This window comes from Mytilus californianus, unplaced genomic scaffold (genome assembly GCF_021869535.1).
Source record: "Mytilus californianus isolate M0D057914Y unplaced genomic scaffold, xbMytCali1.0.p SCAF_11, whole genome shotgun sequence".
Classification (NCBI taxonomy): domain Eukaryota; kingdom Metazoa; phylum Mollusca; class Bivalvia; order Mytilida; family Mytilidae; genus Mytilus; species Mytilus californianus.
Genome location: NW_026262593.1, coordinates 49,096,359 through 49,116,596, shown reverse-complemented (window position 1 = coordinate 49,116,596; position 20,238 = coordinate 49,096,359). Strand labels below are relative to the sequence as shown.

The 20,238-nt window shown below is 31.4% G+C and overlaps 1 protein-coding gene across 1 annotated transcript; it reads left to right on the top strand.

Moving 5' to 3' along the window:
• Positions 1 to 657: 657 nt before the first annotated feature.
• LOC127720238 (acetylcholine receptor subunit beta-type unc-29-like) lies at positions 658 to 19,758 on the top strand. The gene is made up of 6 exons (XM_052226727.1): positions 658 to 897; positions 2,354 to 2,511; positions 9,809 to 9,853; positions 15,538 to 15,647; positions 15,977 to 16,509; positions 16,816 to 19,758. Exons 1-6 carry the CDS (start codon positions 843 to 845, stop codon positions 17,184 to 17,186), a joined length of 1,272 nt encoding a protein of 423 aa, XP_052082687.1. The 5' UTR covers positions 658 to 842; the 3' UTR covers positions 17,187 to 19,758.
• The last annotated feature ends 480 nt before the right edge of the window (positions 19,759 to 20,238 follow it).

The following is a 20,238-nucleotide window of genomic DNA, read 5'->3' as shown; positions in this document are numbered from 1 at the left end:
ATATCACTTTTTTTTTGTTTCTTTATTACTGTTAATGAGAGTAGAAAAAATTGGTGGACTAGTGGTTACTGATATATATTTTAAAAAGAATTAATTGTAAGATATGAACACTGGTATTTTTGTCAGATCAAATTTATTTCTAAACTTGTCTTTGTTCTCACTAAGAAAGTAACAGGAAATAGAAATCTAATATTCGAAAAATTTCTTTGTGATCAATTACAAAGAAGCATGCTTGAGTGCTTTTAAGACGGTATCTAGCAGGACATAGACATTAAAGTTTATATCTCCTTGTAGGCAAATTCTCATAAATAAAGACAATTCAAGTTAAATACATAATGCCATATAATTGCAAATTGAATTGATTGCAAGGAATTAAAAAGAGAAATATATTTACTTCTTTTTTTTCGGTCCATTTTACTCCTTGTTCCAAAATAAATGTTATGATCAATATTTAAAGAATCAAGGTTTAATGCTTAACAAATAGCTTTGACCAGGATATAGAAATTAAATATTATTCGTCTGTTATCAATAACATTATTTCGTGCACGTGGTTGTTGGCTCCACCTTTTTGTGATTTGATCCATGAGGTAAAACCGTCAACATATATAAAATCCATGCATTCCCGTTTTAGGATTTAAAAATTATCCAGTGACTTATTTTAACATTTGCCGTAATTTAAAGACAAAATTATAGGTTGATAAGATGCCGATAACAGTGTAGAGACATTATAAAATATAGTGGCTTTTGGTAAAATAATTTACTAAATACTAAATCGAAATATAATATATATTGAGAAAAAATAACTGTACTTGCTTCTTGCTTAACATCTTAATCGGAAAATTATGTCTACAGGATTCTCCACAAGAAGAGGAATTTTGTTTGTACTAATTTGTATAGGTATGTAAGAGGGAAGTACCTAAAAGGTCATAATGTTATTAGCCAATTATTGTATAAATGACAGGTGTGCAAATAAATGTTTGCTTTCTTTGAAAAAAAGGAAAATCACACGTTATAAATTGAATTGGATTTACCGTCATCAGAAATGCTCAAAGTCGAATATTTGAAAGCTAATAATGTATAATAAAATAAAATTTTGAGGAGGTATATAACCATAAAGGACCCCAAAAAATAGTCAAATTGAAAAACATGTTGCAAGATAACTATCATAAGTAATAGATAAATGATCGATTACAAAATTATTTTCAAATGATCGAAAAATTATCGATTATTCTGATTTTTGTAAGTAATATATTACAAACTTTTTTTATTCGAACGTTACTGGTGCTTCTTTTTCAGACGAAACACGCGTACGCGTCTGACGTTCGAAATGCTAACCCTAGTATCTATGATGAGTTTATATACTTTAAAAAAGTAATAACAAATGTTTTAAGAGAACAGCAGGTATACACAGATATGTTTTTCTTTATATGTATAACATACAAAAGCAATTTTCCGTTATCCTTTCCTTTCTCTTTGTTGAACGGTACTAACGCCAGATATGATTGACAAATATGACATATATCGTATCGTTAGAAAAATATTTCATAGGAGCACAATTTAGTAATATGGATATCGTTGTTAAAATCTACAAAATAAAGCGTCAATATATAAAATAATTAAAACATGTTTACAGCAAGTAACGTGTCATTAACTCTATAATATGTTCATAGAACTCATGACCGAAAAAACCATATGAGTACTATATAGTTTACTAGTACTTTGTCTTTATAAGACTCATCTACAAATTTAGAAAAGTTTCTATGGGGGTAGAAAACCCGTAGTGTATTGAACGATTGGAACTAGAGTTAAACAAGGAACTCCCAATCAATCAATGATTGGATGTTTTTTATGTACCTTTTGCTTTTATTGTTGTCGAAAAAAGCTGGTTGATATTGTAAAATACTGGATTTATCCCGCCGCAAAGTACATGTCTTAAGTCGGGGACCTCGTTGGATGTTATGCTATAAAATATCATTATGTTTTTGTTGTTTTCAGGTGTTTATGGTACATTTTTAATATTTTGTTAGATATATTCAAAACTGATTTTCGACGTATATTAAGAGATTGACATAAAATAAGATACATGTCCATTATTTTGATTAACGTTTCCACAACGTATCTTTTTTGCATAACAGATAATCAAGCACCCAACTCACATACAAACAATTGCATAATATTCAATATAAACAAGTCAGTTGTATTCATGCATGTTTATGTGTGTATATAAATATTGTGGCTTTCTGTAATTTAAAACAATGAATAATGAAAATAATCAGACCGATGATCATGGTGATGGTTACATAGTGCAGCTGCCAGTAATTTAAAATAATGAATAATGAATATTTTTTTCTAGATTTATTGATACATTCGACATCTTACACTGTGAACGACGCAAATAAAATCCACAAGTTCTTATTTAATCAGACTGATGATGGTTACAATAAACTAGTCCTACCTAACTACCCAGTAACTGTCAAGGCAGAGTACACCTTGCTGGCTCTCAATTCTTTGGTAAGTACATTCTCAGTTTGTGTTTTCGGAAATCTGCAAAAAGTATCATTAAAATGCAAATATTAAAAAATTTTAAAAAAATGCAAATAGACAAATATGTTTCGATATGACCATGATTTTCATAGAAAATGGTATTATTGATTTTGCTTGACATATCATTTCTCTAGTGAGTATGTAAGAGGGATATACATTTGTACGTGAAATTGTTTTATGTGAAACTGCTTCAAACTATAGTTTTATCACATAATGGTTTAGGTATTAGCTTAGTATCAATCCAAGAGCATCTGAATTGCCCGGATGCGATGCATCATCACTTATATAAAGATACCTTTATTTTCTGTTTGAAGATTTGAAACTATTTTATAAAACATACACGTATTATTGGTTAAAACTTTGTGTTTTAATCTTATCACAAACCAGGAATGTCTTCAAAATGTAAATAAGTTTTAATTTGGCATGTTAAAAACAGTTTTGCTAATCAATCTTTTTCTACGTTGTTATCACTGCGCTCCTCTAAAATTATATCAACTGATTCGTTTAATTGTCTAGAAAAAAGCATTACATAAATGCCGAACTCCAAGGTAAATTTTAATAAAAAAGGGGAAGTCCATGGGAAACTGACAAAATCAATCGTTATCAACCAACGGAACGAGTGACAGATTTGGGTGTGCAACGAAAACCAACATATAAAATTTGTTTTGTTAATAATTGAGAACCAGTAGCCAAAACTGTGTAAACATACATTACACACATACAACACATGATTTTTTTTAATATTTATTTGCTAATTGAGCCATTGCTATTTTTTTAATCAATATTGTATTTCGATTTCTTTGAGATCCTCATGCTTAACAAAGGGAAGCTATCCTGATATTATTATATCGAACTGTACGGTACTGGACAACGAATGGACTTATTCGTACTAAAACATATTTAACGCTACTGAATCAAATGAAGGCGTTCTTTTCTTCATTACCCGAACCAGTACTGTACAATACAGAATCGCTCGCGGTAGCCAGCCTACTGAAGATGTACTTAAGATGGATCATCGGTATATATTTCCTCAGATAGAATTTTTTTATACTTTGCCAAAATGAAGATTTTTCAATGCTTCTTTCCAAAATATAATAAAAAGTATGGGTAGCCGTACTATTTTTCAAGCTACAAATCGTGCAAAATTGTTCATGAATAAACACATGTTTGTGAATAAAAAGAAATCTATGAGATAGAATTTAGAAATGAAATATGAGAAGATAAGTTTTACAATATGCTTTAAGAAAATAAAAAGTAAAAACGGTGTCACCGAACTTGTTTTCTTGCTACAAGTAAAAAATGAAAATTTCACTATCATCCCTGTATAGGAATTTTTAACTTTAAGAGTTATCTCCCCCTAAAATTGATTATAAAAACATAAACACATTGTATTTGGTTTTGTTTAAACATTTTTGATAATGCAATGAATCACTTATTTTTCTTTATACAAATAATATCAGTCTTGCACATAAATTGCAAATCTGTCTCAAAATTTGAAGATTTAGGCAAAGAAGTAGACCGATTGTGTACTGCTATTGTACAATCCAAGATGGCGGTATTCATTGAATCTACATTAACAACTGAAAAAGATCTTGACATTTTACCTTGTAATAAATACATGCATTTAAGAGTTGTTCAGTTTAAAACGACCGTTTCAGTAGTACGAACCATTACTTGTATAGATATTGATAAAACGCCGTTAAAGGTAGCCCAATCTTAAATCGGCTATTCAAGTCGATAACATATAATAAAATTGAGAATGGAAATGGGGAATGTGTCAAAGTTTTGATATAGTAGTGCCCTTAAATATATATTTTTTTAAATTGACGCAATAATCCCCGTCATTGGAAACCAATTAAGATATCATTTTCACTCACTAGATTTGATCTTGAATATTGTATTCCACTCTGGACTTCTATACCTATATTCCCTTTAAGAACAATATGTTATCATTTTGAAGAACCAACCCAGACAAAAGCAAGTTTTAATGAAATTGTAATATGACCTATATGAATGTCCGTGAAACGTGTACATTACGGTTATGTGCTTTATTCGTGCCGGCTCGTATTTTTTTTTACAGTTATATATACTAGTACATATTATATAGGTGAACAACAACGTAATTATAATTGGGTGAACACATTATTATGCATTAATCAATCGATGGTAAATTGTTTATGAAATACAAATACCGTCAAGGACAAACACGTTTAAAATGTGAGTTAATTCAAAATGTTAATCAACTAAGACAATTTCACTGTAGGTTTCTCTTGCACTTTGAAAACCATTAGTAATTTTATCTTCATGTTCAATATAAGGTAACATAATACACAATGACTATATTCTTATATTTCAGTTTGATTATTCTAGTTATTAGCCTCTGATTATGAAAAAGCATTTTCAAATTCAATCGTAAAGTGTTATTCAGAGTGTCTTCATAAACTTATCAAATGTTTTGTTAACTGTATAATCCGAGTTTCATCAGGTTTAGTTTATGCAATCATACTAAATTCAACACGGATACACTTCAACAATAAACAATAGTCAACACACTTAAACACATTCAAATCAACAGTAATGTATAGCTTTTATTAGATTTAGTTCCAAAGCAATTTACTAGCTTTAAAATACGTACGATTTGTTTAAAGGTGTAATGGTTTAGTTGTTAATGGGAAATAGATAATAGTACAATACAGGCACAATAGAAATATTGTATCAAACAAGCAATATCTAAATTATAATTGTCATTCAGTTTTTGTACACAGCAAAGTTCTTTTCAACAATTTCAGTATGATTTAAGCTTCAGAGAATTTTGTATTTGAATCAGACAGGTATTGTATGATTAATTCCTACCTAAACATGCTAAACAAGATTTAGGTTACTACGTTGGTAATTTTTTCTTTAGTAACAAAGTTGTAAAAAAGTAATATATCAAAGTTAATGTCAAAAGTTTACTTAAGGTAAGGTTTGCATGATACCTGGATTTTTTTCTTAGTGATATTATACCAATATGATACATCATTTTGTTCATTTAATGAAAAAAAATCGAAAATCGCCCGTCCCGTTTTTTCAAGTGAAAAGCTCAAAATTGCGATTTTTGACGTTTTTTATGGGAAATTGTATTTAAATTCTTCTGAAATAATAATATATGCAAGTGACTATAAAAAAATAAAACTGAATAAAACATGTATAAATAATTGTGGTCCATTCATTAATGATAACTTTTAATTCAAAAGTTCTTAAAAAAGTTCCTAAAAATAAGATTTTTTAATTTTTTGGGTTAAAAAAATTCCGTTGCCATGGCAACAAAAAGCCAAAAATATCCCCTTTCCGGGTCCACCGTTTTTGTAAAAAACTGTGAACTTAAGGATTTAACTATTTGCATTATAATGAGCTAATAAAATTGGTATGTCCCAAAATTTGTTTTTACGGAAATGGGCGTTATGTGTTCATCTTGTCATTTCTTTAAAACACAAAAATAATTTTTTTGTTGATCTGCAAAGAAGAAAGTCATCTTTAATAGCATCTTTTTACAAAGAATCATTTTGTCTTGTAACAAAAAGTTTGGAGCTTGGGGGGGGACGGGGGGGGGGTGGGGTGGGGGGGGATAAAAAACTATGTGAATTAAGTTTTTTTTATCCTACATTGAACTTTTGATTTCTACCATTGACTTTTATGCCCATAACTATCAGTCGAAGGGGAGGTGTTAAACTTTGGTCATTCTTTTGTATTAATACATGTACAAGACTCTGATTCTGAAGGAAACACTTATTTTCTTTCAGTGCTTCAAACTGTAATATTTTGAATATTAGGATAGCATTCTAATTGCCATTAAAAGTAAAGAAAACTAGATTTGTAATTGCTAGCAATAACGGATGGCACCCTTCCCCCATTGCCAGGGTAACGGCAGCCATTTTGAAAAGTCCAAAGTCAAAGGGTGCATCTACACATGCTGATTAACATTTTTGTAAAGTTTCAATAAGTTTGGAGCATTTTGAAATTTTTGACATTTTTGCAGTTTCCATGGTAACGGCGGCCATTTTGAACCATTCCATACCAAGGTGCACAACTTTACATGGGGGTCTTCATTATAGTAAAGTTCCATCAACATTGGTCCATTAAATTCCGAGAAACACGACGGACAAAATGTGTGGAAGAAGAATAATAAAAACTAGATTTGCCATTGCAAGCAATAGCGGATGGCACCCTTTCCCCCATTGCCAGGCGAGCGGCATCCATTTAGAAAATTCCAAAGTCAAAGAGTGCATCTACACATGCAAATTATCATTTTTGTAAAGTTTCATTAAGTTTGGATCATTTTGATTTTTGCTATTTCCATGGTTACGGCGGCCATTTTGAAAATTCCAACTTCAAAATGCAACTCTGCCCATGCCAGTTACCATTTCTGTAAAGTTTCATCCGGTGTGCAACATTTTTATTTTTTTTGAAATTTTGGACATTTTTGCTGTTTCCATGGTTACAGTGGATAATTCCAAAATTCTAGAAGCAGACATCTGATTTCCACATGTCATGTTATATATCAATACAGTTTTATTGACTTTGGTGAAATACTCTTTAAGAAAATGCTGATTTTATGCATTTTCCCATAGGGTCAATGTAAAACTTGCCCCCAGTTTCCATGACAACGGCGGCCACTTTGTACTATTCAAATATTGTCTTGACATCTTAGCATACTGGGTAACGTTTTCATACAGTTTCATCTAGTTTGGTTTTATAACGAAAGAGTTAGAATTTTTGATATTTTAGCTGTTTCCATGGTAACGGCAGCCATTTTGAAAATTCCGCAGTCAAACTGCAAATCAGCACATGCCAGTTACCATTCCTGTGGAGTTTCTTCCAGTTTGGAACACTTTGATTTTTTTCGCATTTTTGCCGTTTCCATGGAAACGGCGGCCATTTTTTACCATTCCATAGCAAGGTGCACAACTTTACATGGGGGTCCTCATTATAGTAGAGTTCCATCAACATTGGTCCATCGGATTCTAAGAACTCGCACGGACAAAATGTGTGGAAGAAAAATAAGAAAAAAAAGAAACGTAGAATAACAGTATGTCACCCCAACTCCGTTGAGGGTGCCATAATAAGAGAAAAAAAACGTAGAATAACAATACGTCACCCCAACTCCGTTGAGGTTGCCATAATTGCTTTATTGCCCCATGTTTGGTAAATTGTTTGTATGCAGAAATTTGATGAAAAAACATCAGTTTTGACTAGTAAAGTCATTTACAGCAGCCGTGTTTATTCCATTCATTTAAATCTGATTTGTCCAATTGTTACACATGATGTTCAGATTAGGAGTCTTTGACTAAACAAACAAACTACATGCTCCTATACATGATGATAGACGAAACAGAATATGGCCCGGGAATACAAATGACCAGCCGTATATGTATTGTTCATATATAAAATAAGAAATGAAGTTATGTAGACCTGTAATATGAAAATCTTCCACATACTTTCATTAAATTAAAATCAGTTCAATGAAGTTCACAGGAGTAACGGTACTGTAGTTGAGGAGTCCATACCGTCAATTTGCGATTTGATGTTCGCAAATGCAGTTTTACTGTCGATGCGTAGCGGAGACAGTAAAACGGAAATTTGCGACCGTCAAATCAAAATTGATTGTGGCTACTCTTCAACCACAGTAATGTTATTCCGATTCTAATCCGTTACAAAAAGAAATAATACGTTAGAGCTTGAAATAAATGGGGAATGTGTCCATGGGACACTGATGATGCCCCCTCTTGCATAAACATAAAACATTATAAAGCATTACGTATAAATTTTATAACATTTGGTTGAAGCAAACTAGAGGTTTAGAACAGAGACGAAAAATTCAGAAATCGACCTCATAAAAATACCTGGAGCTTCATTTTGAGCTCTTATATACGGAGAAAGACTAAAAACTAACAATTTCCCGGATTTTATAGTTGGTCCGTGCATGTGTAGAGACACATGTTACCATCCTTGCTTTTAGATAAATTGCTTCAAAATTGACTGATATGCATAGAAGTTTGTTTGATAAGAGGTTGTAAAATGTCCGGTGGCAAATAGTTCAGGCATGTTAAGGACGACACAATACTATAGTTGTGTCTGAAAGACACATTTTTAATGCATCCATAAAAAAAGAATAAACCACACTTCTATATTGTGAAAGGAGCTTCCCATACATTTAAGGTTTTACGGCGGGAGACAAGAGAAGGGACATGGGAGAAAGGAAAAAGGTACCCCCTGTCCGACCCCTCATAAATCTAGATGTGTAAAAGTGACGACATCAAAATTCAAACTTATTCTGTGTTTTTGTGGTAATAAGCATTGTGCATAAGTTTCATATCAGTTGGTTGAGGCAACCAAAGTTAGAGAACGGAAACCAATTTTGTAAAAACGGACGTACACTATGATACGGATGGACGTACAAACAGACAAGAATAAAACTCAATGCCTGCTTTGCTATGGCGGAGGCATTAAAATGTACATTTATGAAATAAAATAAAATTCCGCGAAACTTCATGAATAGTTTTTGCACAAAGACGTTATGGCTAAAGGTGACGTCATATAAATGAAAACTAACAAACTGAAGGTCATAACGTTACTTCTACGATTCAAATTTTGATCAAATCACATCAAAACGGCGATTTTGAGGTAGGTGTTGTTTTATTTTCGGTAATATTGTAGTAATCGAACATTGGTTGATCAAAGCAATTCAAAATGGCGGGTCCCTCCATTTTTTAATTATTTGAATTTGTGTTATCTCCCTGTGTACGCAAACCTTACCTTAACTTTAACTCAGAGTAGTCTAGAACTAGGTATCTAAATTTTTATACAGCATGTTAAATTGCCAATTTGTCATTGGTTAGTACGATGATGAAATTATACTCTGACACAAAGCTCAGAGAGTAATATTTCGTTTTATGTTATCCTCTCGTACCGATCAATCATCAATATGTATACAATAAGTTCTTAAATTGTAATATTCCCAAAAACAGAATGTTTAATATATTCAATTAAATAATAAAAGCTAATAATACGTCTTTAAAAGTATATGCAGAAATAAGGAAAACGAAGCATTGAATCCTAGTCTCTCTTGTTCACAACATATGATTTATTTCTAAGAAAATTCATTCTGTTCATTCATAAATTTCATTTTAAAGGTTGCCATTATCATCTGACATGTTTAATAACATCTTTACTTTTTATTTGTTTTACAAATTGTCTTATCTTGTATTTGTTTTATCTTTTTAAGGATATAAAGGAACAAATATTTGAGACATCAGGATGGTTTACCGTGGTAAGTAATTCCATTTATTTTCAACACCTTTTAAGGTCAAGAAACTATGTAGCCGAGTTTTATAAATTTTTGCATATTACTTTGGCTCGTTGAACTGTTACTGAACATCGAAAAAAATAATGCATTTATGTTTTTTATTCTTTTATTATCTGAAATATTACTGATTACTGATATTACTATTGCTTAAAAACAATATGTTGTTGATACACAAATTTCCGTTATGAAATAATTATATGCTTACCGACTTCGTTTTTGGTGTACTAACCAATCTGTTACCTAATTGGTAGCGTTAAAAAGTCGACGCATTATGGTTTTCAATGCGATGACGTTACGCTTATTTCGGCCTTTTGTGGGTTTTTTTCTCACCTTACCCATTACTCAAAAAAAAGTTTTCCGTACAATTAGTTCAGATAATTTAAAACAGAAATGTGTGTACCAACAACATATAGTTTTTTTTTTTTTTAAATCTATTGATTTGAAATTAGAGATTTGATTATTTTAAGACAAATTTAAGAAAGTTTTTCTTCAATTTTATATGATTTTTTTAAAACAATTCGATCAGTGATATTTCAGAGAATCAAGAAGATAAAGGCATTTTTTTTTCGATTTTCAGTTAAAGTTTACGAGCCAATATAAAAAAGAAGATGTGGTAAGCGGTATGCAAAATTTTGCCAAAATCTGACACATAGCCCATTTACTGTAACTTGACCTTAGTTGAGCAAATGTAAAGTATGATCCTTGCATATTTTCTTTCTAGGAATCATTATTTTTGGCCAACAAAGACTCAGTGTTATCTTATTTTTCAACAGCCAAACTGTTTGAAAATAATCGTCCTTTATACATGTATTTACCAGAATGTATGGCAACCCTGTCCTAGGAGATACATGTTAATTATTTCATTGGCTCTATTTTCTTCAATATTTGAGTTGTTCAATTTATTGTTAATATTGGCACATTAAACAACAAACTTTATTAAATGGCATTATTTGTCAGTACAACATTATTTTTTCTCATTCGTACATAATTATCTTTCTTCAGTGTCGTGCCGAATGTGACCTACCGAATTAGACTTATTACCGGGTTTGTACTAATATGAGCAACACGACGGTTGCCATATGTGGAGCAGGATATGCTTACCCTTCCGGAGCACCTGAGATCACCCCCAGTTGTTTGTGGGGTTCGCGTGTTCAGTCTTTAGTTTTCTATGTTGCGTTTTGTGTACTATTGTTGTCTGTTGGTTTTTTTCTTTTTAGTCATGGCGTTGTCAGTTTATTTTCGACTTATGAGATTGAATGTCCATCTGGTATCTTTCGCCTCTCTGTTACAATATTTAAAAATGTCTATTGTTTTTTGGGGTTTTTTTTGTGCATGATCATCAATTCTAGTGATCTGGTGCCTATTAAATTTGCTGGTTAATTTTTTTCAGACTTTTTTACATTTATATAAAAACAAGTTCTAAAATGTGTGCTACGATACTGATAAAAGATGAAATGAAATCGTGTTGACAAATATTTTGTTCTATAATCTTGCACTTAAAAAAATAAAACAAAATTTCTATACTTAGTAAGCATGGCTGCGTATGTTTACATCTCGATATTTACGTAGACGTGAATAGGCACTTTTGACATCCCAATACTGGCATTTTTTTAATTCAGAGCCGGAATATAGAATAAAGCATACATTTACTTGAGTAAAAAAGCTATTAAAGCACACTAAGAACTCATAATATTTGATGATATTTTGAACAAGGGCAGACACAGACGAAAGGTTTTACTTTTACAAACAAAATTGTCAATACAATTTTATTTCATTTTTTTCTTTAATTGTTTGATTTTCATGATGAAACATGTGAATTTACAAATTACAAATTACAGTACTAGACACAAATTATAGAAATTACATAACACTTAAATGCTGCTTCTAACAACTGCAATTTCTGATTTATTTTAACTTTTTGGGCGGGGGTTAGGAAACATACATATCTAACATTTATATATACAATCCCACCATAGTTTCCGAGCAATATTTCTTCTATCTGCATTTGTACAACATATATACTTTTTAAGGTGGCTGGGGTGTCCTCCTCCATCTTGGATTTTGAAGTAGCAGATTGGTCTAGGTCTTAAATGAACGGTGCAAATTTTGAGAGTAGTATGTAATTCATGTGTAAGATTGTTCATGTTAATATAGAAAACTTTGTGTTTATCATATTTACGGCTGTTTTTTTAATAAAAATAAACACATAAGGGGAGATAACTCAGATTGTAGGGGAGATAGCTCAGATAAAGTAATTTTTATAATATAAAGTGTTGTGAATTTACCTATTTTAATATGTAGCAAGAAAACAAGTCCGATCACCCAATTTTTTCTTTTTCTTATCTGAAAGCATGTTATAAGAGCTATCTTCTCACATTTTATCTGAACATTCTATGGTCATGCTAATGGCGTAGTTTTTTTTCTATCATACAAAATTGGACTTTCCATGCATAATCTATACAAAATCTGACAATTTTGCACAACCTGTAGCGTGAAAAAAAGTCCGATGACCCATACTTATTATTATATTTTGTAAAAAAACATGATTAAAACTACATTTTGACAAATTATTAAAACATTCTATGGTTTTAATTAATTAGCTAAAGGGTAAGAAAACGTATAATTTCTAATCCAGTCTATCATGTATAGCCAGTAATTTTGTACAACATTAGATTCCCAAAAATTGTGAAAAAAAATCACAGATTTTTTAACAAAAAAAGTACAAAGTTCAGTTTCTTTTAATTTACATTTAAATTAAAATGAAATACATGGTAAAACCCTATGAATAATCTTCAAATATATATGTTTTTAATGAATTTCTGGTTATTGTAAAAGACATGGAATAAATAGTAATCCAATCTTTAAACTTCATATTAAAATCTGTTTCCCATTTATTACGGTAAGATAAAGCAAATACTTTATCATCTTTCAAAAAAATTGATAACTTTTTCACAGGATTTCGGTTCTTTTTTAACTTTATCCACCAATTTATTTTCAATATTGTCTAATTTAGGACTACATTCTATCCCACTTTTTCATCTTTTTGGAATTGACCATATCATACCTTTAAATTCAACAAAATTAGTATTGATATTATACTTTTTTAAATTCTTCATATCAAATTAATGCATTATTATCTGATACCAGATCGTTGATAAAAAAATACACACACAATTTTCAATATATTTTAACTTCAAAATTATCTTGCCATCTATTTTGGTGTTTGAGTTTAGCCATGTGGACTGGGTAAGCATATCAGTATTGTTTTCAACTTTAAACTTATTGTGCAACTTGACTTAAATGAAAATTTTGGTCTCCCCCGAATATTTTTTATATAACTTAGCAGCAAAACTTCCCAATGTTAAGCTATTTTGTGGATGTAATAATGTATACAACAAAGACATTTTTACACTATAGCAAAAATAATCAATATTAAGACTCTTAAGACTCCATCAAATAGACATACCACTGACCTTTTTACTAATATTGTTTTCTTTTCAATAAAAATAGGAAAGAATATGTTCTGAATCTCCTTCAATACGCTTTTTTGTGGGTTAGGGAGGACGGTCAGAACTTGAACCCATATTGGAAGTACTAAAGTTTTTATAACTAAGCCCGTGTATTTAACAATGACTTAATACTGGTTCTGGTTATCTTAGCTGTGAAATGACACAGAGTCTCATCCACTTTCGCAAGCTCAACCCATATACTTATAGTTTTTACCTCAAAATAAAAACAACAACTTTTTCCATACGAACTTTTTAATATCCAATTCAAATGGCTTCAGTTTTATCAACATTACACTTCAGACCAGCACATTCTGACAATCTATTTAACACATGTAAACATTGATTTTGGCACTTTTCATCACCATCCAGGACTAAGGAAGAATCTTCCGCATATTCACTCAATAAACATTCAGGGTAATTTATAATTGCTGCACTGAACAATTCAAACACTACTATTAATAGATTAGGAGATCAAGGATCCCCTTGACGGACCACCCTTTCTAAGGAAAACATTTCTAAAATATATCCGTTATGTAACACTGCGCTAGAGACATAACAGTAGCATGCCTTTATCCAACTTATAAATGTATGTTTAAAGCCAGAAATCTGCAACGCCTCTAATATAAAAGATTTTTGACCGTGTCGGAAGCTTTTTCAAAATAAATAAAACTGGTACATTCGCCTATGTACCTTTAAAAAAAACTTTTTGTGTTTGGCTTATAATATCTTACTTCACTTTTTGCGTCTATTTGCTAGACTTGCTGTAGTCTAAACACTGCAATGTGTAATAGCAGCCTGCCTGTTCCTCAGATAAAAGAAATAAGTTCTTTAAGGACCATATTTGGCCCCGATTATTAAGTTCATTGTTTCAAGATAAAAAATGTTTTAAGTTAACGAAAAGACTTGTGAGAAAGTTAGAAAGAATTACTTTAAATCAAAGTTTTATTTTCAAAAAAGCGTTGTCAAAAGTACAGATTTTGTAAAATTTGACAAAATCGTCCAGATTTTAACCACATTATGGCTTGTGAAACATAGATCGCATCGTTCGAAAAAAAACCAAAATATTCAAGTCAGATATATAAAATGTAATTACAAACATTATGTTAAATGATCTTTTTTGGCGACGCATGTATTCTATGTTTCTTGTCCAAAAATCAATGGAAATTTAACGGTTTTAAATATTTATTCATTGAAAATCAAACAATTGCTAGTTCTGACGTCATGATTAGATCGAAAGTACGTACATTTTTCAACAAACGGACATATTTCATATCTAGTCATTGTATTAGCTATAATTCATTGTAGAATTGGTCAATAAATCCTGATTTGATTAGAAATAGGGGCCATGTTAGAGCCTTATCGAATCTACTCCTTTTGACTTACCTTCCTTTGGTATATAAGTAATGAGTCCCTGTATTTCAGTGATAGAGAATTTTCCATAATCCAAGGCCTCATTTAGACATGTTACCAGAGGCATCTTAATGTCATTCAAAAAGAATTATAAAACTCATCAGTGAATCCATCGTTACCAGGTGATTTGGAATTCTTCATTTATGTAAGACAATATAGACATTCCTGCATTGTTAAGGGTCCCCTACAGTGACCGACTTCTTCCTCCTTAAGTTAAGTAATAAAAGAATTGTTATGTTGTAAAAATGTGTTCCTGCGAGATTGCAGTAACGATGGATAATAATTAGTTTATATAAAATTTTATAGAATTGTTTTTGTTCATTTTAAATAATACTTGGATCGGTTATCTTATCTCAGACTCGTCCTCATAATAAGTTGAGGAATATTGTGTCTGTGTAATGATTCTTTTCCAAATTGCCAAAAAAAGCTAGTTCCAATCCCTTTGCCTTTGTCCTTGTAATTATCTCTTTGACATTTTTTCCTTTAATATTTAAGTTCTAGTTTCACCCTGTTCATCTTGTTTGTATATTTTTATCATTTATCAGTATCGTTGCATACATCCGAAGACTTTTAAAGTATTTCCTTTTTTTTTCGACATCGTCGTTATTAGACGATCTGGTATATATTTTTAGGCTATTATGCATGTATATATATTCATATAGTGTAGCTTTACATTTGCAATTATATTAGATGATTTACTGTAGCTTAACCTGTTATGTGAAATTTTAGGTATGGATTGACAGTCGATTATCATGGACAAATTCATCTTATGGAAATATTGACTATATATTTGTACCCGAGGACCAGGTCTGGCACCCTGAATTGATTGTGCAGAATTCGTACGTGTTTCAAACATTTTACTTCAATAATAATTAAATGTAAAAAACACTTGAACAAATGAGGGTTATTATCTTTTACAGAACTGTTTACGTGTATACACGCATAAATCGTTTTGGATAAAAATGCAGAATTTTACTTAAAAGAAGATAATAACGAGCTATGGCAATGAATAAACACATACGTAAAAGTTTCTAAATGTCTTTTGTATATTTGTGACGATGGCATCATCTTTTAGCTAATTTCAATTTGATACGTTACAATAATATGTTTTCTCTTGTTTTCATGCGTAAAAGATATCTAACAAAATAACTTTTTATTTCAATCTTAGTATTGTGGAATTACGGAAAAATCTTGGTGCCGAAAAAATAGTCCGAATACAATATAACGGAGAAGTACAATGGGAACCACCAGCTGTTTTATCCACGGCGTGTGACATGGATGTCACGTACTTTCCATATGACAGTCAAACTTGCACCATAGAATTAGCTAGCTGGGGTTTCCCTGCAGACGTTGTCAACTTAGAATTCCTCGATACTCAAATAAATTTAGAAGAATACAACAAAGATGAAGAATGGAACCTAACAACAACCTCCCAGAAAACATATAATATAACTGAAGGCAATCTGAAGTTTTCGGAACTTTTGTTTCAAATGGAGTTTAAAAGATATTATGGTCATTACCTTATGAGCGTTATTTTTCCGACCATTTTAACTGCCGTATTAACATTCGTTACATTTTTTCTGCCACTTGAATCTGGAGACAAGATCGGATACATTCTGACAGTGCTACTTGCTTTGGCGGTTTTATTGACGTTATTTTCAGACAGTATGCCTACAACATCAAAACATACTTCTGTTCTTGGTAAAGTTACATTTTTTGTAAAAAATATGCATTCACAATAATTGTGTTGTCTTCATTATTAAAGAATTACTTATTGTTCAGACTTTTCAGATGATTGCAAGATCAAAAATGAGATGAGCAATTAAGACTTAATTTCATTTACTAGTGCATAGACATTGGCAAGTTTTGTGACAATCTCGTCAAAATTGGTATATTATAAATCTCACTTGCCTTTCTAAAGATGTAGTTTCCGTTTTATCAAGAGAGATTAGTAAAACTGTGATATTTTTATCTTATAAAACTTTTGTTTTCATTTTCTTTTTGCAGTGGTATTTCTAACAGTTACATTAGGAATGGCCTCTCTTGTGATTATCTTTACGATATTTATCATAAGACTTTTCCATCAACCAGAACACGACAAGGCACCAAAATGGATGCATTCCTTGGCAAGGAAATTCTTGAAGTTAAAGCACAGAGCCGGAAGAATAAATCATCTTGATCATCTTGACCAAAGGCAGATTACTGAAAATGACCAACCAAAAGATGGAAGAGTCTGCCTGGAGAGTAGTAAGCAATTTACACCGTACACCAACAAGGAGTTAGCAGAATTTTTCGATTATTTCCTGTTTGGTGTTTTCACAGTTTTATATATTTTGGTTCTTTTGTGTTTTCCAATAGTTCTTAGCACCTCAACATGATGCAAACATGACATTGAATATGAACTGCATGTATGTTTCAATTATATTAATATATAATTAGTGTGGTAAAACAAGTTCCTGTTTTTGACATGTATAATGCAAGATAATAATTATCACTTATTGTATCACATAGTATTGTACAAATCATTTTTACTAATGTTAATTCCTAGAATTAGTATTACATGTTTACACAAACGTTTTCTTGGTAATTCAAGGCATGAAGTGTCTTCGTTGCGCTTTATCTCTTTACTTTTGTCAGTTATGCCTATTTTGGACATTTGGTGCAAGCAACAACTATTCAACATGTCCAATGCGTAGAATAGTGAAATGCAGCAGGTTTGGATATTGTACTTAAGCGTTACACATGTGTACGATGTTATCATTACGTAAGTTTTAAACAGTATCATTCATTTAAAACAAAACGCTACAAATGAATTGTTGGTTTTTCCCTTTTAGAAATTGCTATGTTTTTACAAGCATACATATAACTGTTGTCAAAAGTGAATTCAGCGCCATAGAAAATATTCTGCTCACACCTGAAGATCCATGAACACCTTTCCTCAAAACATTACTAGAATTTTTTGTTTTCGAATATATGCGATTTTTGTTAAACGATAAAAAAAAATCATAATTTGTTCTCATATTTCTGTTCCCTTCCTCTCACCTCCAGTTGGTGGTTTCAAGAGATTTCTAGTATAAATAAGTTACAGATAGAAAAGGATGGATATTACTTGACTGAAAAAAGTAGTACAGCCAATAGCGACTGGAAATGTAACCATCCTACGTAGCATTCATATATGTTTTCTTAAACGATCAATGGTGATGAAAAAAGATTGACCCGATAAAAAAATATGAATGTTTGTTGATGATTATTGATATACTCTTTTATTTGAAATATAAATGTTTCCGTCCAGTTTCATACTAGAAAACCTTAAAAAGTAGACCATTTATTATGGCGTTTAAGTTGTTAGTTAAAGTCAGCAACCTCCACAACTTAATTCTTTTTTTAGCCAATTTGAAGTCTTTTGATCTGGAAAGAATATGGAATCTGTTTCATCCCATGTCAAATTCTATGACAAAAAGAACATTCTGCACCTTCATATGAAATAAATATTCTACGATATAATTCTGTAAAACCAACTTTGCAAATATTTAATCATACATTACACATGCTAATATTAATTAAACATGAAAACCTTCATACATTTTAAATGATAGACGATACAAGCAGCAATAGTACAATATAATTTCTTCATGGGTGTAGTGTGTATGGCTTTGGCGAATACTTCATGACATACCACCAAAAAAACCCATCAAAAACCGTTTTATTCCTTTTAAGAGCAGTACAGAATATGTCTTTTCAAAATGTGAGATTTTGACTTATTCTATCAAACGGAAATCGATATTCTTGTAAACGAATGAAGTAAAACTACTCGTACAATACAGTCCTAAAAATCGAAATTATGCCGAATGGAATCAAAATACAAAATTTAAAGTGTTAAATTAGAAGAAACTTGTATACAATTCAATTACCAGGAACTTCGAAAATAGAAGCATGGTCACTCTTGGTCTTCTTCTGACTAGCATTAAAACTCTTGCCGAAATAGGGCGTCCATTTGGCTGTGCGGGATTTACAAATACGCTGTCACGTCCGGTCAGCCTAAATGGGGACGTAAATCTGATGCCTCGTGTAGAGAAAGTGTCATGCTCTCTGCATATTAAGTACCCTTGCAACAATACTTTTAGGGGTACGAAGGTGGCTATTCCAAGACAACATTTTAGGCCCTACATCCACTTTACCCTCATTTTCCAGAACGTGTCAGTCCACATTTCCTCTTCATCCCGAACGGCGTCTTTTAATGACCTACCTGTTATATTTATTAAAAACCATGCTTCAATATAGTTTAATTGTCCGTTTTCAACATCAATCGCATTTAAACTTAACTTTCCTTTCACCTTTCAAACCATGCTGTGGAATGGTTTATCTCCCCTTGTTGACCCCATGCTAACGTATCATTTAACTGCCGTTTTGACACTATGCTAACACAAGGATTAAATCCTTCTTTGATACTATGTTAACGTATGACTCATCTTATCTTTCTCAGCATTTTGATGCATGGCTAACATCCGTTTTGGTACCGTGCATCCGTATGGTTTATCTTCATGTATCGATTTATATGTACATGTTTGAAATCATCAGTTACGGTCCATAGACAATAAAGCTTTACACCTGCCAAAGCCAAAGACTAATTTTGTAAAGAAAACATTAAAGTACTCAGGTGCACAAATATGGAACAATTCTTTAGTACCAGGTCATGAAATCGAGAGTTGTATTCCATTTGTTTCGTTGGTTGATATAGTCTTACGTTTGATTTTGTCAGTTTTTGTGGACTCCCCTTTTTAATTAACTTTGGAGTTCGGTAATTTTATTCAAACTGTTTTCCCTCAGAAGTAAAATATTGTAAATCCTTTTAAATACTTCAAATAGATAGTTTAATCTTCTTTTCAATGAGAATCTTTGAACACTTTCTTGAATCAGGTGTTGTGACTACTAACTTAGATTTTTATTAATTGTATATGTTGTATATCGTATGTATATTTTTGGATGTTTTGAGAACCCCTAGGAAAATTAGTTTTTGCAATTGTGGCCACCTTCTTGACAGATTAATATTATATTACGTATTTACTGGTCGACCAACAACTGTTTACACTTCAAGACCACATGAGTGTGTTCCCTTTTTTGTTGGATCTTAAATCCAGTTGGGAGCGTAGTGTTTTCAAAGTCGTGTTTGTCCGTCCTCTTATCTTTTTGTTGTGGTGTAATCCATTCTTATTCGAATTATCCTTTTTTTGCGTTTGCTATAATTTTATTATGTTTGGCAAATGTAATGGCCCGTATATATTTAAAAACAAGTCCACGAGAACGATATCCACATGCGATCTCTCATTTGGTTTAAGTTTAAAAGTCAATTTTTTATTTACTGATTTGCAAAAAACACCCACTAAGAACAGATATTTACAGTATCGTATCAGTTTTTATAGTATCTCATTT

Excerpts from the sequence above, each read along its gene's own strand:
- LOC127720238 (XM_052226727.1), top strand. The coding sequence starts at position 843 with ATGTCTACAGGATTCTCCACAAGAAGAGGAATTTTGTTTGTACTAATT. Across the intron at positions 9,854-15,537 it reads CATCAGGATGGTTTACCGTG|GTATGGATTGACAGTCGATT; the intron begins GTAAGTAATTCC and ends GTGAAATTTTAG. Across the intron at positions 15,648-15,976 it reads GAATTGATTGTGCAGAATTC|TATTGTGGAATTACGGAAAA; the intron begins GTACGTGTTTCA and ends TTTCAATCTTAG.